The 25,753-nt window shown below is 41.2% G+C and overlaps 1 protein-coding gene across 1 annotated transcript in view; it reads right to left on the bottom strand.

Annotated features, from left to right (window-relative positions):
• Nucleotides 1–969: 969 nt before the first annotated feature.
• LOC120999211 overlaps nt 970–25,753 on the bottom strand; it is a 58,575-nt gene continuing 33,791 nt past the window's right edge. Inside the window, exons 5-9 of the mRNA XM_040430084.1 lie at nt 12,689–12,937; nt 11,991–12,082; nt 10,026–10,207; nt 7,891–8,060; nt 970–1,157 (exon numbers count right to left, since the gene is read on the bottom strand). Of these exons, the coding sequence (XP_040286018.1) occupies nt 970–1,157; nt 7,891–8,060; nt 10,026–10,207; nt 11,991–12,082; nt 12,689–12,937 (881 nt within the window). The remainder of the gene's footprint in view (nt 1,158–7,890; nt 8,061–10,025; nt 10,208–11,990; nt 12,083–12,688; nt 12,938–25,753) is intronic.

Here is a 25,753-nt window from a genome sequence, read left to right as displayed (position 1 = left end):
GTGCACAAAGCAAAATCCATAAAGTCATGGGTGTGCAAGTTTGGTGTGGAAACACATGACTGGCCCACACAGAGCCCTGACCTCAACTCCATTGAACTCATTTGGGATGAATTAGAACAGATTGTGAGCCAGGTCCTCTCATCAAACATTAAAAAGTTATGTCAAATGCCTTTCTGGACAAATGGCCAAAAATTCTGACTCAAACCTTGTGGAAAGCCTTCCTAAAGAGTGGACTAACTCCTTATGAATGCCAGTGGCTTTAGAATGGGACATAAAAGATCTTTTAGATGTAGGTTGTAGTTATCCCATTACTTTTGAATGTACATATTGTGTATAATGTGTACATACAACACGCAAAGAATATATAGTATTACAGTAAGTCAACAGGAAGTGGAGTCCTAGTTTCTGTACATGGCAAATGTTCAAACAATGCAGGAGAAAAGCCATTTCTGAAGTCTAGTTGGTTATTCATTTATAAACACCACAAACAATGCAGTTTAACTAGGCATTTATTGCCATGATATTTTAGGCTTATAACATTTGGTATCTTGCAGATAAAAAAAATCAAAAAAATTGTGCCAAAACATTTGTGACATGGTTACATCAATTTTACAGTAAACTATAATGAAGGTTTAGGCCATCCTCAGCAAATGGTAAATCCAAAGGTAGAACGGCAATGCCACATTAAGGTTGAATCCTTAAGGAAAGCCATGTATAAGAGTTAAAAGTTTTACAACAGTTATCACCAAGTTGCAGAATGATAGTAAGTACTACGGAATCTCAAAATTTCCACATTTTAAAAGTGTAACCTTACCTAAAATATCAAGTTTTGATCTAAAAACCTGATTAGCTAAAATGGTTAAATTGGTATGAAAAGTGTACAGTATTTACATATTCACTTTAAAATAACCAAGAGTGGGATTTAAAAATAAAAAAATGAAAGTGCAATGCATAAAAATTATAAAAAAACTAAAATCTTAAAATGCCCACATAGGCTGCTAAGCTCACACTTTCATAGATCTGAGATGCATAGCTTGCATAAGCACATTCATAAACAAAACCCTTTATGGCATCCATGTAGAGCTGCTGACCAGAATGTAGATAGAGCCAGATTAATCTGCTTAAGTGGGATCCCACTGTATCTCCATGTAGGTTCTCTGAAAAGAAAGCACTTTGTTAATGAGCAGCACTTGAGGACCACATGTAGAACATTGACATAGAAAGGTTCTTTACAAGTCACAACCCATGACTGTACTGTAGTTCTAGACTCCTTTAAAATTCACTGTTAAACAATTCCTTGTAGAGCTAGTTCAGCTGAATGCAACAATACCTTCCACTTTGATATGTTTATTCATTCTGGAGAGACATACCAGTAATTTGAATTTCTGGCACCCACAACAGCACCAGGGTCTGTACAAGGACACGCAATCTACAGAATAAAAAAGGCAGAGCCTTTCTTCTTGCCTCATTGGCTTACAAAACATAATTTTTCTCTTCGCCCAAGACAATACCACAGAAGCATAGGAATAGAAAACCTTCCTTAGGGAAGGACCACTGTTTTCTACAAAAGGAAAGATCAGAACAGATTATTCTATAATAGTGCCCGATGAAAGGATGAGGAAGAGACTTGCGAAACATGCGTTGGTCTGTATAATGTTTTCATGTAGTCCCTGATTTTACATGCCATTTATTGCACCAAGTACTTTGATACTATTCATTTTGATTATCTACTATGTTCCCTTCCCCTTTTCTTTATCAACATATATAGAAGGGTTTGCACTATGCTGGAATGACTGTTACTGTTTAATACCCTTTAACCCCTTCAAGACCAAGCTAGTTTTTACTAGCAGGACCAGGCCATTTTTAGCAAATCTGACAATGTATCACTTTATGTGGTAATAACTTTAAAACTCTTACTTATCCAGGCCATTCTGAGACAGTTTTCTTGTCACATATTGTACTTTATGACAGTGGTAAAATGGAGTCAAAAAGGTTGTTTTTTTTTATTTATAAATACCAAAATTTACAAAAATGTGGATTTTTTTTTAGCAAATTTCAAATTTCTCTACTTTTATAATAGACTGTAATACCTCAAAAAAATAATTACTTTACATTCCCCATATGTCTACTTCATGTTTGGATCATTTTGTGAATGCCATTTTATTTTTTGGGGGTTTAGAAGCAAATTTTGAAATTTCAAAAACCCACTTTAAAGGACCAGTTCAGGTCTGAAGTCACTTTGTGAGGCTTACATAATAGAAACCAAAGCTCAATATTTATTACCCCGATTCTGTAGATTACAGAAACACCCCATTTGTGATTGTAAACTGCTGCACGGGCACAGAAGGAAAGGAATGCCATATGGTTTTTGGAGGGCCATGTCACATTTGAAAAATGACCTCATTTTGGAAACTACAGGACAAGGTGGCAGTTTTGTTAGTACTATTTTAGGGTACATATGATTTTTAATTGCTGTATATTACACTGAGGTAAGGTAAAAAAAAAAAAAAAAAAAGCTGTTTTGGCACCATTTTTATTTTTTGTTATTTAGAATGTTCATCTAACAGGTTAGATCATGTGGTATTTTATAGAGCAGGTTGTTACAAACGCGACAATACCAAATTACAACTTTTTTTGTTTCAGCTTTACATAATAAAGCATTTTTGAAAAATATTTTTTAGTTTCCCCATATTCTGAAAGCCATAGTTTTTTTGGGGGGCGACTTATGTAGGGTCAGTTTTTGTGGGATGAGATGCAGGTTTTATTGGTACAATTTTGGAGTGTGTATGACTTTGATTGCTTGGTATTACACGGTGATGAAAGGTGACAAAAAACGGCTTTGACACTTTATGGTGTTCATCTGAGGGGTTAGGTTATGAGATTTTTTTATACAGCAGGGGATTACGGACGCAATATGTATACTATTTATTAAAGTTTTACACAAAAGCATTTTTGAAACAAAGAAAATTATGTTTGTGTCTCCATAGTTTGAGAGCCATAGTTAATTTTTTTGGGCAATTGTTTTAGGTAGGGGCTCATTGCAGGATGAGGTGACTGTTAGATTGGTACTATTTTGGGGGGCATACACCTTTTTGATCGCTTGGTGTTGCACTTTTAGCGATGTAAATTTTTTTTATTACTTGACAGTGTTCACCCTGAGGGGTTAGGTCATGTGATATTTTTATAGAGCCGGTTTATATGGACGCAGCGATACGTAAAAGGTCTACTTTTCTTATTTTTTACATCAAGCTCTGTACTCTAGAATTCTGGCTTCAAAGAGTTGCAAAATGGGGCTTTTGTGATGCTTCAGGGCTTGTTTGGGAAAGATTTGCCACTTTTCTTCAACTACTCACTCCAGTTTTCAAAAGTGGGTATGGAAGGGAGTGTGGTTAACAGCTTAAGTACCCAGGACAAGAATGCTTGTCCTAAACGGCCGCTACTTTGCACCCCAGGACAAGCACTCATCCTGCTGTCTGTCCTCCCCTGCCCCATGTGCAGTGCTGCGATTAGCGGCAGGCGCCTGGCTGTTACTGACAGCCGGACCCCTGCTGCATCCATGATAATTACTATAGATATGTCACATATGAATATGACCGCGGCATATGGGAGGTTCGTGTTCCCTCTCCTGATCCATCGGGTCCCTGCACTGTGGTGACCCAATGGTTGCCATGGCAGTTTCAAGCCTGTCAAAAGCCTTGGGGCCTGGCAGCTACAGAGGCCTATGAGGACCAGCCCTAAGGCTGGGTCTCATAGGCAAATTATCAGTGTATTACATAGATACAGATGTATTGTACTGCATTTAAACAGGGATCATAGCCTGAAATGTTGCAGTCCCATAGTGGGACAAAAAAAAAAAAAAGCGATTTTTTGTCACCTTACATCACAAAAGGTGTAATACCAAGCGATTAAAAAACAAAAAAAAGTCTCGGATGAACAGGAGTCTCCACCGGCCTAGCTGCAAGGAAAAAGTGAAGACTGTATACAGTAACTGGATCGGCAGGTAAGCACACCATACAACACACTTACTTGCTGCAGCAACACTGACTGGAACCCGAGCATATGTACTGATACCCACACACCATACAGGACAGTACAAAAAAACAAGCACATCAGTTACTGCCTGGAAACCCCCATGCAAAACAGACGCATGGCTGCCCCAGGCAGAGCAGCATACAGACTTAGCTCCCCCTCCAGGGAACCCTGACACCCCCTTCCGGAGGCAATTAACCCCTCCGGCACCAGACAGGAAAGGCCCCTACATGCTGCAACCACAACACGTTGCCGCTGGCAAGAGCATGCACGACAACCGTGTCACGGCACACACCAAAGGCCGTGACAAATCTGCCCTCCAAAATCCATATGGTGCACCTTTCCTTCTGCGCTCTGCCATGTACCCATACAGCAGTTTACGACCACATGTGGGGTTTCTGTAAACTGCAGAATCATGGTAATAAATATTGTTTCTTTGGCTGTTAACCCTTGATGTGTTACAGGAATAAATTAATTAAAATGGAAAATCGCCAAAAAAGTGAAATTTAAAAATTTCATCTCTTTTCCTTTAAGGGTTAACAGTTTGTAAAATCAGTTTTGAATAACTTGAAGGGTTATAATGGGGTAATTTATGGGTGGTTTCCACTATGTAACCCCCACAATGTGACTTCATAACTGAAGTGGTCCTTAAAATGTGGGTTTCGGAAATTCTTAAAATTCCAAGCCTTATAAGATCCTAAAAAATAAAATTACAATTAAAAAATGATGCAACCATGAAAGTTGACATATGGGAAATGTAAAAGTAATAACTCTTATGATGGATCACCATCTGCCTTAAAAAGCAGAGAAATTAAAAAATTGTGAATTTTTCCAAATATTCAGTAAATTTTGGATTTTTAATGAAGGTGAATTATAATCAACTAAAATTTTGCACCAACATCGCGAGAAAATCTCAGAATGGTTTGGATAAGTAAAAGCATTTAGAAGTTACCACATGTCAAATGCCAGAAAACGGCCTGGTCCTTAAGGTGAAAAATAGCAAAGTCCTTAGGCCCCTTTCACACGAGCGAGTATTCTGCACGGGTGCAATGCTTGATGCGAACACATTGCGCCCGCACCCATTTATTTCAATGGGCCTGTTGGCTTTGACGCATCACTTGTGTGTTGCGTGAAAATCAAAGCATGTTCTATATTCTGTGAGCAAGCAAGTGTGAATGATGCATTTTTTACGGATGGTTGCTAAGAGATGTTTGTATACATTCCGTTTTTTATCACGTGCATGCAAAATGCATTAAATTGCATTGCACCCGTGTGAAAAACGCAATTACAGGCAAAACTGAATGACTGCCTGCAAAATCGTGCATTTTTCACTTAATGCATTCGCAACACATCCAGACCTAATCTGGACATTAGTCTGCAAGGGGCCTTAAGGTGTAAAATATATGTTAGTTTCACTCCAGATTATCAGACTTTAAAAAGTTGCAAACTTATTACTGTAGCATTGCTACACAAATGTTAGTTCAAAAGTGTGCCAAATTTAGCAAAACGCATGTGCCATTTGCTATGGGGTATTGTCAAGGAGGAGACACCAGACCAAACAGACGAGCTGAAGTCTGCTATGAAAGCAGACAGGGATTCCATAACATCTCAGCAGTGCCACAGGCTGATCGCCTTGATGCCATGGCGCATTGATGCAGTAATTCATGCAAAAGGAGCAGCTACCAAGTACTGAGTACATATACTGTACATATGTTTCAGTAGGCAAATATTTCTGAATTAAAAATTTTTAATTTGTCTTTTATATAAATCACATTTTCTAACATGCTAACTTTTGGGTTCTCATTAGCTGAAAACCATAATCCACAAACTCTTGGAATAGATCAGTGTGTGTAATGAAATTCTATAGTGTATGAGTAACTTTGAATTTAATTACTGCAATAAATTTACTTTTCAATGATACTTTAATATATTGAGATGGGGTTTATGGGGTGTCACTGACCTCAAATGTTGTAGAAGTCTAACAGCACAATTTTTGTTTTAAATGTATCACAACTGCAGTGTATGTGTGCAGCAGAAGTTAAATCTTTAAGAATTGTGCCTGCTCATATGCTGAACAGGTGCCACAGACCCCGGGTTTCTTTTGTTTTACACAGCATCGCAGATCATAGACTAAACCCCAAATGCAACCATGGCAGCAGAGGTCTTTGCCCAGGAGCAATGTGCTTCTAGGGCCCGAACGGTTCCCTGCACAAAGATCAAGGGAGCTGTTCAGTTTGTGGTCCTCAGATCTGTGGCCTACCACAGCAATATTCCTGCCACATAGAAAATCTCTCATAGAATGTAATAAATTAACATTGAGAAACGATTGTGAAAAAAGTAAAAAAAAAAAAAAAAAAAATTATATATATATATATATATATATATATATATACACACACACACATACATACACACACAGTACAGACCAAAAGTTTGGACACATTCTCATTCAAAGAGTTTTCTTTATTTTCATGACTATGAAAATTGTAGATTCACACTGAAGGCATCAAAACTATGAATTAACAGATGTGGAATTATATACATAACAAACAAGTGTGAAACAACTGAAAATATGTCATATTCTAGGTTCTTCAAAGTAGCCACCTTTTGCTTTGATTACTGCTTTGCACACTCTTGGCATTCTCTTGATGAGCTTCAAGAGGTAGTCCCCTGAAATGGTTTTCACTTCATGGGTGTACCCTGTCAGGTTTAATAAGTGAGATTTCTTGCCTTATAAATGGGGTTGGGACCATCAGTGGCGTTGAGGAGAAGTCAGGTGGATACACAGCTGATAGTCCTACTGAATAGACTGTTAGAATTTGTATTATGGCAAGAAAAAAGCAGCCAAGTAAAGAAAAACGATTGGCCATCATTACTTTAAGAAATGAAGGTCAGTCGAAAAATTGGGAAAACTTTGAAAGTAAGGGCTATTTGACCATGAAGGAGAGTGATGGGTGCTGCGCCATATGACCTGGCCTCCACAGTCACCGGACCTGAACCCAATCGAATTGGTTTGGGGTGAGCTGGACCGCAGAGTGAAGGCAAAAGGGCCAACAAGTGCTAAGCATCTCTGGGAACTCCTTCAAGACTGTTGGAAGACCATTTCAGGGGACTACCTCTTGAAGCTCATCAAGAGAATGCCAAGAGTGTGCAAAGCAGTAATCAAAGCAAAAGGTGGCTACTTTGAAGAACCTAGAATATGACATTTTCAGTTGTTTCACACTTGTTTGTTATGTATATAATTCCACATGTGTTAATTCATAGTTTTGATGCCTTCATAGTCATGAAAATAAAGAAAACTCTTTGAATGAGAAGGTGTCCAAACTTTTGGTCTGTAATATATATATATATATATATATATATATATATATATATATATTTTTTTTTTTTTTTTCAAATATCCTCCCATAATAAAGTAGTGTATCCCACATTGTGAATCTGGTAAAAAAAAAAAAAAAAGCCAATTCACTGTTTCTCATTGCTTTACCTTCCAAAAAGTGTAATAAAAAAAGTGCCAAAATTTTTAAAAAATTCACACATCCAATATGGCTTTAAAGGCTACAGATAGTCTAGAAAAAAATAAAAAAAAAAATATAAAAAGGATAAAAAATTTGCGATCATAGTCACTGACCCACAGAATAAAAGGTAACCTCAAAAACTTAATATTGCAGAGTCCAGAAGGGTTAAAAGATACAGGTATGTAAATAGGCTTTTATGCTCAGTGCAGTGATTCATGCTGTATTACTGTGTTATATTACATATATTGCTATTTGAATAGCTAGCTAAAAAAAAAAAAAAAAAAAAAAAAAAAAAAAAAAAAACACATTCTGCTTGGTCAGAAGGATAGTTATACCAAGTTACCTTCATAGATTTTGGTGTCATATTCCAGCAGCTGGAAAAGGCACTCTGGGAGAAGACTGCTCACCCAGAAGTTCTCCTCTTGAAGGATCCAGTTGTTTATTAGTTGCTTTCTAAACAGGAAGCCTTTGATTTGCTCTAGATAGAAGGAATCTCCAGAGGACATAAACATCCTAGAGGACCAAAGGGGCAGAATTACTTATCCTGTAGGCAGCATAAACAGAGTCCCAGTCTAAAGATCTCGGTGGCACATGCTGGGTGATAAATTAGTTCTTTAGACATTGTACAACCTAATTCTGCGTATTGTTTTTGGAGAAATTGTAGGCACAATCATGTTAGTAGATGTTGTAAAAGAGGTTTAGAAAAGGGAGAGTCAAATGGTCAGAGGTCAGAACAGCATTTCTACAGGTGAAACTTGAAAAATTTGAATACTGTGCAAAAGTTCATTTCAGTAATGTAACCTAAAAGGCGAGACTAATATGAGAGAGACTCATTACATGCAAGTGAGATATCTCAAGCTTTTATTGTTATAATTTGGACGATTATGGCTTACAGCTTATGAAATCCCCAATTTTAGAAAATTAGAATATTGTAAAAAAGGTTCAATATTCTAGGCTCAGTGTCACTCTAGTCAGCTAATTAACCCATAACACCTGCAAAGTGTTCCTGAGCCTTTCAATGGTCTCAGTCTAGTTCAGTAGGAATCACAAACATGGGAAAGACTGCTGACCTGACAGTCGTGCAGAAAACCATCAACACCCTCCATAAGGAAGGAAAGCCTCAAAAGGCAATTGCAAAAACAGTTGGATGTTCCCAAAGTGCTGTATCAAAGCGTATTATTAGACAGTTGTGTGGAAGAAAAAGGTGCACAAGCAGCAGGGATGACCACAGCCTGGGAGAGGATTGTCCGTAAAAGGCCATTCAAAAGTATTGTGGACTGAGGCTGGAGTTAGTGTATCAGGAGCCACCGCACACAGACGGATCCTGGACATGGGCTCTTGTCAACACTCTCCTGAACAGCGCTGCTGTCAGGGAGAAGGAGAGACACTGGCGTCTCCTCCTTGGACCGAATGCTGAGAAATTACCAGGGGCCACAGCGGGCAAACGGAGCGGCACCCAGGAATAATAGTAAGTGCACTTAGATCTCTGGGCGCCACTCTATGTAGTCTGCTACTAAGTTCATATTCTTTGGACCCATGAAAGGTCCTCTAACAAATGAGCATTCAACCCAAAGCCTTACAACCAAGGCACCTAGGGCCAACCATTAAAATTAATTCTAGAGGCCACTATACAGCTCCATTTAATTATTACCCAACTCCTAGCCGCAAATCTAGAAAACCTGCCTAAACTTCCAGTAGTTGCCTACTACCACTAGTCGCTACCTAGCTTGTGCCTCAGTGACCTGCCCTGGAATCTTTGTCAGTATCCAGCTGACTGGCTCTTGCTCAGACTAGGGCTTTTTGAGCCATGACACAGCTGTAGGAAGCCAGTCACTCAAAAATAACTGATGGGAGCTTCTACAGAGACATCCAGAAGGTGAGTCTGTGGGGAAGGAGGATACTGGCTGACCTGCCTCTGTGCCTTGAAGTCATCTCAGCAAAATGATGCATCTGTCTAAAGCATGATAAGAGTAATCATCCCATAGTGATTATATGTAGACAGCAATATTAGTTTGATCAAAAAGGCCACTATATGTTGGAAGACCATCTCTGCAATACCCATCAATGCAAATCCATAGTTACACGTTCCATCATAGAACCAAGGCCATAACACCTATGGCTGCAAGCAGGGGTAGAAATGCCATGTACACTACAGGGAAATTTCCCAATGGGCAGATGCCCAGGGAGTTGCCAAGACCTCCTCATGGCCAGCCAGGTATATCAAGATCTTATGCTCTCAGCATTAATGTTAATGTGGCATAAGCTGCAATATTATGTGCTGCAGTGTAGTGGTATTTTGTTCTGCACCATGTTATTGCTGGCCCCACCTACTACTGTTGTCCCTGCCTTCTTTCAGTTTGGACCCACTTAATTTTTTCTAGGGCCACTTAAAATTTCCCAGTCCACCCCTGGCTGCCAGTCCCCTAAAGATCAGCATGTCAAGTGTAGGTTATGAGATTAGCTGGACCCTTGTTGTACCTGTAACACGGCAGTACATCAATTATCTTCCAGTTCACATAGTTGCCAGCAATTTTCTCTAGGCTGCAGATTCTGGACATCTGGACTTTAGCAGCTATCCAAAACTTATCATGATTAACCATGGAAACTTGTAGCTCATGTTTCAGCATACGGTACACTCCTTCTAGTGCATCTTTGTAGACCTTGAACACAAGTTTAGCAGATATTTCCATTTATTTAGTTTGCTCCCTTATAGGGCTGACAGATTCTGTAGCTCTTTACAGACATCAAGCTGTCCCCAATGGGGCTCACAATCCAAGTTCCCTATCAGCATATCTTTGGAGTGTGGGAGAAAACCAGAGAAGCCGGAGGAAACCCACGCAAACACGGGGAGAACATACAAACCAAATGCAAATGTTGTCATTGGTCAGATTCAAACCAGGACCTCAGCACTGCAAGGCAACAGTGCTAACCACTGGGCTGCCCATGGGGGCACGTACATTATGAGGGTACCAGATTAAGACAAATCCCTTAAAGGGGGTCTCTGAATTAAGACAACAAAATTTACTGAAAGTACTTTATTATAAATATGTTCACAAAGTCATTAGTTATAATGGTTTGTTTTGTCTAGGTAGCAATTATGAGAAATAAAATGGCTTCTGTCCCATTTGTACACACAAAACATGTCCTATTACACAGCAGGACAAGTTACTTCACAACACTGAGTTAAAGAGCTGCCTCATCGTCCTCTGCTCTACTTGTCAGGGATCATGATACAGAATACAGCTGATAAGATAGTCAGCTGAATCTCTGTAGGAATGGAGGAGACAAGTACAGAAATGAGGGTGGGGATGAGGCCAATGAGTGGCAGCACTTATATGCAGTCTCCATTACCATAGCCTGACCAGCCTCTGTAGTCGCCTCATAAACTGGAGAGATTCAGCTGAAGATCTAGTCAGCTATATTCAGGATCATAATCCCTGACAAGCAGAGCAGAGGCAACCCTTTAGCTCAGTGTTGTGAAGTAACTTGCCCAGCTCTTCGATTAGGACAGGTTTTGTGTGCACTAATAGGACGGCGGTAATTTTATTTCTCCTAATGATTGCTCCCTAGACAAAACAAGCCATTATAAGATATTTGGGAATAAGCAATTTTCTTAATTCCCGAAGAACCCATTGAAAGGGTTATCTGGGTTCAGAGTTGAACCCGGACATATCCTCATTTTCACCCAGGCAGCCCCCCTGACATGAGCATGAGAACATTTCATGCTCCAATGCTTTCCCTTGCCCAGTGTTTTATAGGGCTTTTTTGTTTACACATTCTTTCACTGCAAGGCAGAGGCTTCCGGTGAAGTCACCGGCTCTGATAGGCGGGCTTTAACGTTGCCCTAGCCATTTTACAGGCTAGGCCAGAGCTTAAGCCTGTCCATTAGTGCCGGTAAAGGGCTTACTGTTGGGCGGAAGCCTCCATCTAGCAGCCCTTATGGAGAGCCTGCTACTTCACTGATCTCCTAAAAATGCCTTTACCCTGTGAGATTCAGCACAGGGCAAAGGAGAGCACCAGAGCATGGGTGGCTGCCTGGGTAAAAACAGGGATATGTCTGGGTTCCACTCTGAACCTGGACAACCCCTTTAGGGACTGGTCCCATTTTTAGTCTGGAATAATTATCTGGGTGTTAAAAGCTGGGGGGGGGGGGGGGGGGGGGGTGTCCCTGCACAGTCTACCACTGGCAGCATTGTGTCAGATGGACCTTATTGCAGACTGCTTGCAATTAATTCATAATCTTCTAGTGGGAATAAAAAAAAAAAAAAAAAAAAAAAAAAAAACACACACCACAGGTTCTCCAGAATTATATTAGTAACTCAAGCAGTTACACAGACGTCAGGAGAGATAATGGGTCCTCTCTAAATTGCCATTAGAGAAAATCCCCATACTTGAAAGTTAAAAACAAAAAAAACAAAAACACACACACGAATACAGCTGTACCTTCTTTTGTTTAAATCTTCCCCATTTCCGGCCAAGAATCCAAGCCAAGAGAGACCTGCACATCGAAAAGTAGTTCTCCACCGATTGAATACCTAAACAAAATTACAGGTAATTGCCATCTTATACACAAAAAGTCCAGCCAAGTCTTTGAAGGATGCATACTACCGGCAAAGGCCTTTCATAGTATTCAAACCTTCTAAGCAAGAATTCATCTCCAAGGCGAATTTCACACAAGTCCAGGAAACATGCTCTGTGTAACAGCTGTACTTCCCAGGCTGGACACTGCTCCTCCAACAGTTCACAGCATAAGGATTCATTAGGGATGAGCGAACTTCATAGGTTGAAGTCCAGGTTGGGGTATATGCTGAATTGCGTTATGGATTCAGTTACCACAGACCATTACGGAATGCATAACAGAATGCCTTTAGAGGCATTCCGTAATAGAAGTCTGTGGCCTGCATAATGGATCAGTCTGGTTTTCGTTATGCAGGAGAGGACTCCAGCATAACGGAAACCGGATGGTTGCTCTGTTTACCTGCTTGCTGTATCAATTGCAGTGGTGAGCAGGTGTATGGCGTCCCCATTCACTTCTATGGGACGGCTATAAAAAGCAGACAACCCCTTTAAGTCATTACAGAAACTACAGTCTAATCAACATTTCATTATAAAGCTGTATACAATGGATATTGTGTCTTCACCTAAATGTTCATCTCCATTGGCCAGCTTTCCATTCCAGAAGTCATCGGTTATGTAATGAAGAGATGCAAGATACTTGACATCAGAGTCAGTAGAACCCCAACGAGATACTATCCTCTTATCAAACCTTTGCCACCACAGGTAAATTCTCTGCAGCTGTTTACCACATGACTTAGAAAGGCCAAAGAGCCAATAGGAAAATAGCCACTGGAAACGGTTTGTGCTGTATTCGCAATAATGCCGCTCCAAATCTTCATGACCTAATTAAAAAAATATATATAAATATTTTTTTTTTTTAAAAAGATAGTTACACTTCACAGTAATTTCATTTTCCAGATTCCATGACCAGAGAAATGCGCCCCTTTCAGCTGGACAAGATGACCTAAAGCAATTAAAATGGGGCACCCACTTCCTCCTTAAATGGATTCCAACAGGTGCTGTAAGAATCTTAAAAAAAATAAAATAAAAACTATTTGAAGACAGAAATTGCATAAATATCAAGCCATAGGGTAGAAGTAAGAGGGATCTTGAAAAATCATTACAGGTAAATGTAATAGGTTTTCCCTTTATCCATGATCATGCCAGAGCGTAAAATAGAATGAAGCCCTAGGGAGGAACCAGTGTTTGTAAGATCTACCTACTGAGGAAATATCCAAGACTAATTTACACAGTAAAAGAAAAGTAGGGTGTGTGAAGGCCAAGCAGCAGTCCTATATATGTTAGCTCAATCGTTTTCAACTTTCATTGTGAATGCTGGATTAATCATTCTGCTCAACAATTCCTGGTCACTGGCCCAGGGTTTTTCCATGACATCCATCACAGCAGATGGAACTTACCTGCAGTAAAAACCAGAAATACAATGTTTCGGTTCGCACACTGGTACCTTTTTCAACAGTTTTTACTGAAGGAAGTGCCGTGGATTTCCTGGATAGAGATTATTATACATATAAACAGTCCTGATCAAAAGTTTAAGACCACTTGAAAAATTGCAAAAAAAATAATTTAGCATGGCTGCATCTTAACAAGGTTCCAAGTAGAGCTTCAACATGCAACAAGAAATGGGAGTGATAAAACATTTGAGCATTCAATTTAATGAAAACGAATAAAACTGAAACAGGCTGTTTTTCAGCTGATCAAAAGTTTAGGACCACATGCCTTTAAAAAGGCCAAATCTGTGCAAAGATGTGGATTCATTGTCATTTTCTGTCAGGTAGTCACACGTTGTGATGGCAAAAACAAAAAAAAAAAACTCCTTTTGAACGTGGTCTGGTTGTTGAACTGCATAAGCAGGGTCTCACAGCACGCCATCGCTGCTGAGGTGGGGTGCAGTAAGACAGTCATTTGGAATTTCTTAAATTCTTAAATGATCGAGGGCATATGGAACAAAAAAGTCAAGTGGAAGACCCATCAGCACTGAGCCGGAGGATCCAATTGACTGTCCGTCAAGACACTGGACGATCCTCAACCCAAATTAAGGCCCTTACTAGTGCTGACTGCAGCCCCATAACCAGACGACATCTGAGACTGAAGGGCTTCAAAAACAAAAAACGTCTTCAAAGACCTCGTCTCCTTGAACGCCACAGAACTGCTAGTTTGGATTTTGCAAGAGCGCACCAAACATGGGACATTCAAAAAGGTGGAAGAAAAGTTTTATTCTGAGGAGAAAAAAAATAAATGTAACCTTGATGGTTTCCAATGTTACTGGCATGACAAGCAGATCCCACCTGAGATGTTTTCTATGCGCCACAGTGGAGGGGGCGCCATAATGGTCTGGGGTGCTTTTTCCTTCAGTGGAACAATGGAGCTTCAGGAAGTGCAGGGGCGTCAAACGGCCGCTGGCTATGTCCAGATGTTGCAGAGAGCATTCCTCATGACTGAGGGCCCTCGTCTGTGTGGTAACGACTGGGTTTTTCAACAGGACAACACTACAGTACACAATGCCCGCAGGACAAGGGACTTCTTCCAGGAGAACACCACTTTTGGCCCATCCTGTGTGTTTTCCTGATCTAAATCCAATTGAGAACCTTTGGGGACGGATGGCAAGGGAAGTTTACAAAAATGGACAACAGTTCCAGACAGTAGATGGCAGTCTTCACCACTTGGAGAAATGTTCCCACTCACCTCATGGAAACGCTTGCATCAAGCATGCCGAAAATAATTTTGGAAGTGATAAACAATAACGGCGGAGCTACTCATTACATGTTTGGAAGTTGGATTTCAGTTTTTTTTTTGGGGGGGGTTGGAGGTGTGGTCCTAAACTTTTGATCAGCTGAAAAACAGCCCGTTTCAGTTTATTCGTTTTCATTGAATTGAATGCTCAAAAAAGGTTTCGTCTCACTCCCATTTCTTGTTACATGTTGAAGCTCTACTTGGAACCTTGTTAAGATCCAGCCATGCTAAATAGGATTTGCCATTTTTCAAGTGTTCTTAAACTTTTGATCAGGACTAATATATATATATATATATATATATATACACACACACACACACACACACACACATACATATACACACACACTTATTTTTTTTTTATTTTTTTTAAAGTATGTGTATATATACCCACTTTGGTATCTGGTAAACACTGAGGGTGAGAGTGAGTGGGGGCTTCTTAAACTCTGTATTTCCTGCCCCTACAGAGGTCAAGGGGTCAATCTCATCCATAATCATGGTGGATTCAAAGAAACAGAATTACCGTGGGGGCGGGGACTGCTTGCAACACTATTTGGCCAAAGGCCAAATCCGCTGAAGCAGAAAAGTTCAGGCAATAGTGTAATGAAAGTATTAATGTTAGACCAAGTTGCAGCCCTGCATATCTGATTGAGATTCCCCAAGCTTTTTCTGCCCAAGAGGAGGCCATAGCCCTAGTAGAATGGGCCTTAATTCCTGTAGGATATGTCTGACCCAATAGGGAATAACAGTAAGCAATAGTTTTTATCCAACGCCCTATGGATGCCTTGGAAAGCTTTTTCGCTTTATTTTTTCCCGCAAATTGAATTAACAGATTATCCTTCCTAAAAGGTTCTGCAGCTTTAAGGTACTGAATAATTGTCTCCTTTACATCCAGAAGATGCAATTTTTCTTCCATGGGATCCTTTGGTTCACTGCAGAAGGAAGGTAAAATGATTTCCTGGTCCCTAACGAAATTTTAAACTACCTTCGGAAGGAAACCTGGATCTAGTCTTAATACAATTCGATCCGGAAAAACTGATAGATATGGTTCTTTACATGACCAGGCCTGGATTTCTCCTATATGTCTAGTGGATGTAATTGCTATTAAAAAGGCTGTCTTAAAAAGAGATGTTTTAAGGAAATATCTGTTACCGGGGCAAATTAAGAATTTGTCAACCCATTAAGGACTAGATTTAAGTCCACAAAGAGATAAACCGATAGGAGGGCACTGCTTCCACCATCCTCCACGGCTCCCAGAGAAACACTCCGCAGCTGTGACAACTGTACTCAAAGACTTCTGTGGTGCCCAGTCTCAATAGAATCAAATGGACATTGAATACAAGAGAAGAGACGGCACTCACCATTTAAAGTCCAAGTATTACTTTATTTATGCACATAGGTATGGACACTCAGGCAGGTAATCAGGGTGCAGGACACCAAACAGGCACCATGAGGCGACAGCCGTTTCGCGTGAGAGCACGCTTCCTCAGGCCTCCTAGCGTAGTGACGTCAGTACGTCACATTTATGCATCAGCACTGCCAAACACAGACATGCACACAAGTCGCGATGACAATATATAAAATACAGTACAGAAATCTAACCAGAAAAGTGCCGCAATACAACTAAGCCTATAAAATGACACTTAAGTCATTAAGACCCAATGGACCCATAGCATTAGCTCTGATAATCCAACTAGCTTCCTTACGTAATAGAGTGTGTATCACCCCCTGTTGGTGAAAAGGGTACTATTTCCAACCCTGAGAATATTAAAACCCTGGGGTCGCCTCCATGCGTCTGACATGTTTAACCGTGGGCATCCTTTACTAGACCCCACGGAATTAAAGTGCTACCTTATTCTTTTGAATAACTGTCTAATAGTTTTGCCAATATAGAAGTGGCCACAGGGGCACATCAGGTACACAAAGACCCTACTCTGACAAGTAATAAAGGTGATTAACTATGCTGTAGACTACCAAAACATACTACCCCATGCTGAAGATTATGCTTACAAAATGAACAGTTTCCACATTTGGGATTGCCTCTAGGTACATATTCTTTCAACCATACGTCTGGCTTTCTTTCCGAATACCTACTTCTTACCAACCTATCTTTCAAGGTATGGCTGCGCCTAAAAGTAACTATAGGTTTATTCTGTGTCAAATCTCCTAGGGATTCATCACCACTCAGTATATCTCAATTATGGTATATGGTCCTACAAATTGTGTCCGCCATAGGGCTATATTTGAATGAGAACATAAATCCTCCTCCCGGCCATATATTGGCCTTAGGGTACTGCTGACTTAACATTTTGGGGGGGGGGGGGGAAAGCCATCATAGTGTAACAGCGAATTTGTCGCCATGGGTTTTCTGTACCCTCTGGTGACCAATTGATTGTCTTCCACTGTAACCAGTACATCAAGAAACTCCAATGTAAGGCCCCCAAATTTAAAAGTAAATCTCATGTTCATATCGTTATATACAGTTGCAAGAAAAAGTATGTGAACCCTTTGGAATGATATGGATTTCTGCACAAATTGGTCATAAAATGTTATCTGATCTTCATCTAAGGGACAATAGACAATCACAGTCTGCTTAAACTAAATCACACACACACACAGAATTAAAATGTTACCATATTTTTATTGAACACACCATGTAAACATTCACAGTGCAGGTGGAAAAAGTATGTGAACCCTTGGATTTAATAACTGGTTGAACCTCCTTTGGCAGCAATAACTTCAACCAAACGTTTCCTGTAGTTGCAGATCAGACGTGCACAACGGTCAGGAGTAATTCTTGACCATTCCTCTTTACAGAACTGTTTCAGTTCAGCAATATTCTTGGGATGTCTGGTGTGAATCGCTTTCTTGAGGTCATGCCACAGCATCTCAATCGGGTTGAGGTCAGGACTCTGACTGGGCCACTTCAGAAGGCGTATTTTCTTCTGTTTAAGCCATTCTGTTGATTTACTTCTATGCTTTGGGTCGTTGTCCTGTTGCAACACCCATCTTCTGTTGAGCTTCAGCTGGTGGACAGATGGCCCCAAGTTCTCCTGCAAAATGTCTTGATAAACTTGGGAATTCATTTTTCCTTCGATGATAGCAGTCTGTCCAGGCCCTGATGCAGCAAAGCAGCCCCAAACCATGATGTCCCCACCACCATACTTCACAGTTGGGATGAGGTTTTGATGTTGGTGTGCTTTGCCTCTCTCCACACAGTGTTGAGTGTTTCTTCCAAACTCAACTTTGGTTTCATCTGTCCACAGAATATTTTGCCAATACTGCTGTGGAACATCCAGGTGCTCTTGTGCAAACTGTAAACGTGCAGCAATTTTTTTGGACAGCAGTGGCTTCCTCTGTGGTATCCTCCCATGAAATCCATTCTTTAGTGTTTTACGTATTGTAGATTCGCTAACAGGGATGTTAGCATATGCCAGAGACTTCTGTAAGTCTTTAGCTGACACTCTAGGATTCTTCTTCACCTCATTGAGCAGTCTGCGCTGTGCTCTTTCAGTCATCTTTACAGGACGGCCACTCCTAGGGAGAGTAGCAGCAGTGCTGAACATTCTCCATTTATAGGCAATTTGTCTTACCATGGACTAATGAACAGCAAGGCTTTTGGAGATACTTTTATAACCCTTTCCAGCTTTATGTAAGTCAACAGTTCTTAAATCGTAGGTCTTCTGAGAGCTCTTGTGTGAGGCATCATTAACATCAGGCAATGCTTCTTGTGAAAAGCAATCCCAGAACTGGTGTGTGTTTTTTTTTTTTTTTATAGGGCAGGGCAGCTGTAACCAACACCTCCAATCTCATCTCATTGATTGGACTCCAGTTGGCTGACACCTCACTCCAATTAGCTCTTGGAGAGGTCATTAGTCTAGGGGTTCACATACTTTTTCCACCTGCACTGTGAATGTTCACATGGTGTGTTCAATAAAAACATGGCAACATTTAATTCTGTGTGTTATTAGTTTAAGCAGACTGCTTGTCTATTGTTGTGACTTAGAGGATCAGATCACATTTTATGACCAATTTGTGCAGAAATCCATATCATTCCAAAAGGGTTCACATACTTTTTCTTGCAACTTTACATTGAGAAAAAAACTCACTGAATTGGGATTCTGTGCCTGACCATATGATGGAATATATCATCAATATAGCGCAAGAACAGTTGTATATAGCGCAGATGCGGATTAACCAAGGAATAGATATAATTTATCTTCAAACCTCGCCAAAAAGATTGGCGAAAGTGCATGCTACAGGGGTCCATCGCCGTTTCATGTTTTTGTTTATACCACTGCTCCCCAAATCTGAACACACATTGTTACCTAGCACAAACTGAAGGGCTTCTTCAATGAACAGTATATCCCAAGGATCTCTTACCGCCAAATACCCCTCCTGTGGAATACAAGTATAGAGGCTCTCTACATCTAAATAAACTAAATGATGCCCCTCCTGCCAATGAAGAGATTTCAGAGACAGGAGGAAGTCATTTGTGTCCTTGAGATATGAGGGGATATCCTTGAGAAGTGGTCAGAGGAGCCAGTCCAAGTATTCAAAGAGGGGAGCAGTGGCAGAACCAATACCAGTCACAATAGAATGCCCTGGTGGGCAGTCCAGGCTCTTGTGGATTTTGGGTAAAAAGTACCAAAACGGTTTAGAGGGGGGGACACTGGGAGCAGCCCCTCGCCTCTCCTCCTAGAGAGGACATTCAATTCCACATATCTGCGCAACATACCCTGTAACAAATTCACATATCTTATGAGTAGGATCCTTATTACGTTTCTCATAGACATTACCATCCTCCAATTGTCTCCTAGCTTCCCAGACATAGAAATCCCTAGTCATGAGAACCATATTGCCCTCCTTGTCCGCTGGCTTCACAATATCATGACAGCCTCTAAGCCATTTTAGGGCTTAATTCCCCTCCCGTCAAATTAGGAGGCTGCATGGGATAGAGGATTGCCCTCATATCTTAACATCTCTTGATGGAATATCTCCAAACTACTACCAGCGGGCAAGGGAGGACAAAATGTGGACCTCACACCTCCTGTAAAGTCCTGTACCAACACTGTCTAGATTGACAGCCCCCCCTCACTAGATTCCAGACCATGTGCCAAAAACTAAATGCAAGACACCTCGTCCTCACTAAAATTAGCCAAGAGGCTGAACCCCAAAAAGGACCTATCGTGGTGGGGATTTCTCCCTCCTTTCTAGTATGCTCTACCCCTTTAGGGTTGGCACAGAATAACCCATGCAAATTCAATTTGCGAACAGATCTAAACATATCGATCTCAAACATGACTGGATCAAATTGTTCCACTAGGCTAAATCCCAGTCCTGTCCAGGACTGAGATGCAGTCCGGTGTCAATTCAAGATTAGTCAGGTTTACCACACTCAAATGTAGCACAGCCGGGTCAATCTCTGTCTCTAGCGCCTCCAAGAGACTTGTTTCCTCTTCCGACCAAACTTCCTGTTTTGGGATTTTCTTCCTTCTTCCCCTTCTGATATCACGCCTAAAAGGGTTTTTTACAGGCCAGATTTACTACTTGTCTCAGAAACGCTAGAGTTAGACACTAGATTCAAGTCCCATAGCGGAATGTTATGTTTTAGGGAAGGTCCAAGTCTAGAAGCAGCTTTAATAAATCTTCTAATCCATCTATGGCTCACTGGGTTAGTATCGTAGAAAGCCCCCAGGGTTATATTTGCACCTTCAAAGTACTAGGCCTCTTTGTAAAAATTCCAAGATCTTTTGTATGGAAGGAAATGATATATTGGGAGAGACTTTTCCCAGCCATGAACAGTACTTTTTCCAGATTTTTAGATAAATGGCGGCCGTAACTTTTTTTTCCTGCTGGCTTTTAAGGTATTGATAACTATCTGAAAGACCCTTACTCCTTAGGATTTTTATTTCAGGATCCAGGCAGATAGTTTGAAAAAAACCTGGGTTCTGATGTAGGATTGGCCCCTTGAGAGAATATCCTTCTGAAAAGGTATCTGCCATGGATCTTCCAGAGATAAGTTCTTCAGGATGGAGAACCAAGTTCTCTTGGGCCAATAGGGGGTAATTAGTATTACTGTCACTGGGTCTGTGAGGATTTTTTGTAGAACCCTGGGGATTAATGCCCATGGAGGGAACGCATATGCAAGATTCCAGTTCCATTTTACTGAGGAGTCTACCACCCATGGATTTTCCCTGGGGTTCAGGAAGCAAAACCGGTTGACCTTTGTATTTCTTTTTTTGCCCAAGAGAATATTTTTTCTGTTAGGGATCTTAATTTTTGGGACCTTATGCCTCCTTGATGCTTCAGGTAAGCAACTGCTGTTGTATTATCCGAGAATATTTTTAGGTGTTTTTTGTTTAATAAACTGATTTAATTCCCAGACCGCCCTTAAAGAGGACCTTTCACCGATCCTGACATTGTGAACTAAGTATGACATATACAGCGGCGCCCAGGGATCTCCCTGCACTTACTATTATCCCTGGGCGCCGCTCCGTTCTCCCGTTATGTCCTCCGGTATGTTCGGGGACTTGGTTATAGTAGGCGGAGCCTTAGGGGACTTGGTTATAGTAGGCGGAGTCTGCCCTTGTTCTGCTGGGCGTCTCCTTCTCCTAGGCTGTAGCGCTGGCCAATCGCAGTGCTCACAGCCTAAGTTTTTTTTCTCCCAGGCTGTGAGCTCTGCGATTGGCCAGCGCTAAAGCCTAGGAGAAGGAGATGCCCGCAGAACAAGGGCAGACTCCGCCTACTATAACCAAGTCCCCGAACATACCGGTGGACATAACGGGAGAACGGAGCGGCGCCCAGGGATAATAGTAAGTGCAGTGAGATCCCTGGGCGCCGCTGTATAGGTCATGATACTTAGTTCACAATGTCAGGATCGGTGAACGGTCCTCTTTAATTCTTTGTAATTTAATGACCCATTCTTTATTTCTTCTGCCACTTCCCTTGCCAGGTTGGAGGCCACCGTTGGTCCCCATCCTGTTGCACTTGCATGTGTTACAATTTGTATTCCTGGTTCTTTTCAGCCAACCCAAGTTGGACATTTTCTGTAGGAAGGTTTGCGTGGCTGTTTCTGCTTCCGAATTTACCAGTAGAAGGAAATAGTATAGGTATGGAATAATTACTAGTCCTTTACTGAGGGAGGGCAACATCTCCACTACCAGTTTTGTGAAGACCCTTGGTGCGGATTAAATGCCAAAGGGGAGGGCGCAGAATTGAAAATGTATTAGGTGATCTGAGCTTTTTAATGCAAACCAAAGATAATTTTTGTGAATTTTGATTAATAGGAACGTGATAGTATGCATCCTTGAGATCCACGGACGTCATGCAAGTCCCCTTTTTCATTATAGGAACAATGGAGGAGATGGATTCCATTTAGAATTTTTTTTTGTACACTATAGATTTGTTTAGGTCTTTTGGATTTATGATGGTTCTGGAGGAGCCATCCGGTTTTAGTACTAAGAAAAGTCTCGAGTAGAAACCGTTTTTCCTCTGACATAGGGACCTGCTTTATTACTCCTGATGTTTTTAATTCTAGTATACCCTGCCAGATTTTTGAAAGGGTATTGGGATCGTGTGACGTTATCTGGAACTTTTTGGGTGGGGTAGAGGTAAACTATCTTGTATCCATTTTTTTAATTTCTAGAACCCAAGGGTTTGATGTTATGGCTTCCCACTGGGTTAAGAAATCTTTTAACCTACCCCCTATCCTGGCATCATTGCTTTTCACCGTTTGTTTTGGGGGTGGGGGGGGGGGGGGGTCGAGGAGGAACCCTCTTTTGCCCCCTTCTGGTAACTCCAGTGACCAGTCTTTCCTTTACCCCTATATGGCCTAGATCCTGGTAAAAGAGCAATCCAGAATCAGCCATGTACTAACTCAAGTAAATAAAAACAGAGGAATAATGCAGGTTTCCCATAGGGAGACTCACGGATGGAGTTGCCAAAGGTAGGTTCCAGGGAGCAGACATCATTGCTGAAGACAGGTGAGACACTGTCTGGGAGCTGCCGCGATGTTTAGATTGAAGTGCAGCATCTGACATCTCCGCTTTCCCAGCGGGATGAACCGCTTCCCTTGCCAAGCTCTGCCCCCTTCTGGATCTAGCAGAGATCACAGCGGTATTCTGGGCAACGCCCCCATGTGGCATCCTGCTCCGGCTGGTCTGCTTCCACAACCGCCGGGAAGGAAGACCATACAGCAGTGGGGGGGGGGGGAACAAAAAAAAAAAAAAAACACGGCCCCTCGATGTCAGGGACGAGATTCACACTAACCTCCCAGCCCAGCTTTGGCATAAGCTGCAGGAGGGCTGAGGAGGAGATTGGTAAGCCAATCTTTTACCCATGTAAAACAAGTGGCAGAGAAGGAAACAAACAAAAAAAAAAAACAACAACTCTGCAATTCCCTAAGGAGTCCTCTCTGCAGTGCCCCATAGGTACAGGAAAACACTGAGGGTGAGAGTGGATGGGGGCTTCTTAAACTCTATTTCTTGCCCCTACAGAGGTCAAGGGGTCAATCTCATCTGTAGCCGTCATAGTGGATGAAATGGAAATATTGATGACCCATCGACAGGATAGGTCAATAATATATCAGTGGGGGTCCAAGTCCCAGCACCACCAATGAGCAGTTTTGGGAAGTGGCGGCGCTCATCTGAGCTCTGATGAGCACAGCAGCCTCCTGGGTGCTTACCAAGCACAGCACATAATATCAGCTGTGTTTGGTATTGCAGCTCAGCCCTCATCACTTGACTGGGGCAGAGTTGCAACTAGGCAATGTAACCGATGCAAGGTGACGTCACTGGCCTAGGAAAATGCAGCAGTGCTCATGGAGGACTGCGAGTTCCAAGTGTCAGACCTCTGCCGATACGATAAGTCATCAATATTAATTCCCATATAGCCTCTTTAAAGAGAATCTATAGGTAGCATGTTCTAGATCAGCAGGAGCTGAACAGATTGATATATAGTTATGGAAAAAGATTCGGCAAAACAGTTTACATGTTCAAATCTCTGCTCTGTCTAAGATCAGTTGTCCAAGTGGACCTTCATACCAGTGATTTATGGACTTGCTTGTATAAGTGCACGTAGATACCAGTTACGGATATGCCCTCCATGCGCAACTGAAGTCACGGAAAAAAAAAAAAAGGGATTTAAATGTACAAGTTTTAAGTATTGATTTTCCCAGAAAATTCTATACCAATCTGATCAACTCCTGCTCTATAGCATACTGCACTTCACGGTGACCGGCTCTTTAGACCCCATCAGAAGAATCTGAGCTGCTGACTTGTCAGCTAGGGCAACAGACATCTCAAAACACCCAAGGAGATCCTTTGATTAGCTGCCTTACCTTTTAGGCCAATTTACCACAAGAGTGTTAAAAGGATAAAACTTGACCCCATCAGAAGGAAGATGATAATTACACTTACCAGTAATTTGATTTTCCAGAACCCATGACCTCACCAGGAGGGATCTGCCTGTAGGCAGAGTCTCAAACTAAATAACCCGGGATTATCCTCTTAGAAGAAAGGAATCGTGGCCAATGAGAGGTCTGATCTAAAACTATCCAGCCTAAACATATTCAGAGATGGACAACAGAAGTTAGAGTCTATGGTACCATGGATTGCCAGCAATACTCCCATGCTGTAACTTTCCAGGCCTTAAAAGGCTTGCCTCATTTCAGCAAATAGCATTTATTATGTAGAGGAAGTTAATACAAGCAACTTACTAATGTATTATCCACATTTCTTTTGCTGTCTGGATTCATTTTTCCATCACATTATACATTGCTTGTTTATACAAGCTTGCCTTCAAACTTTTAAAATGTAATCATTGATTTGGAGGCTTTGGCTTCCTAGATCTCCACTGCACGCAGCCAGATCTCTAGCTCTAGTTTGAAGCTGACTTACAGATAGAAAAACAGGAAGGTGTTCCTCTATCACAGATACGCCCAACTATGGCTGCAAAGAGCAGTCACCAAAACCTCCTGTGCAGGGACATGTTTGGTACCCGTCCCTGACCCACCATGTTTTGTGGGTCAACAATAATTTTGCATAGTCCACGTTTTCAAGAGGAGAAAGATAGCACCTATAAAAAAAAAAGGTGGACCTCAAGAAACCTAAAATGTGTTACTTGTAGTAAAAGACTGCAAGATACATACACAAAACTGTATGGACGCCATCAGTAAAGTAATGAAAGAACCCACGCTTACTGATCTTAGAACAATTATATGTGAGGAAGGCAAGGAGGAGTTTGTCCTCATGCCTTCAATCCCCACCACAGCCATCCCTAGGACAAAGACCTAGAGGAACTGGAATCTGATTCAGAAGACATTCAATACCATTATACAGACAATGAATTCGAGGGAAAAGTGCCACTATCCACTACCTTGATGAAGGAAATATCAGTTAAAGATTAAATATTTGCAGGATTGAGGGTGAAAAAGCTTTCCAGTTAATTCCAATTTAAGTGAGATTTGGGAAGAATGGGAAATGGAAAGCACATTTATCCTAAGAGAATTTAAAAGCTGCCTCACCTTTCACAGTGAAGACAAAATTGTGGGAGTCCAAAAATAGATATTCCAGTGACAAAAAACCACCATCTATTCCCTGTGAGTATTCTTCCCAGCTTAAAGACATGCTCAAAAGAAAAATCTAATGGACTTCTGATTAAAACCTTCTGGAAAAAAAAAAAAAAAAAAAAAAAAGGCAGCTTTTTAGTACACCCAGATCAACAGAAAAATCAAGAGTCTGCAGACAAAGGAAAAACCCGGAAGATTGTTATACCCTAAATGGAAGGAAAAAGGAAGGGGGGGGGGGGGGGTACTTAAATCCTAATAACACCCAAATGAAAACAATGACACCAGGCCTGTTAGGGCGAAGACATTATTTCCGCTTGGAATCCGATAA

The sequence above is a fragment of the Bufo bufo genome, chromosome 4 (assembly GCF_905171765.1).
Source record: "Bufo bufo chromosome 4, aBufBuf1.1, whole genome shotgun sequence".
NCBI classification, from domain to species: Eukaryota; Metazoa; Chordata; class Amphibia; order Anura; family Bufonidae; genus Bufo; species Bufo bufo.
The sequence above is the reverse complement of the archived record's forward strand: the minus strand, read 5'-3'. Positions and strand labels throughout refer to the sequence as shown.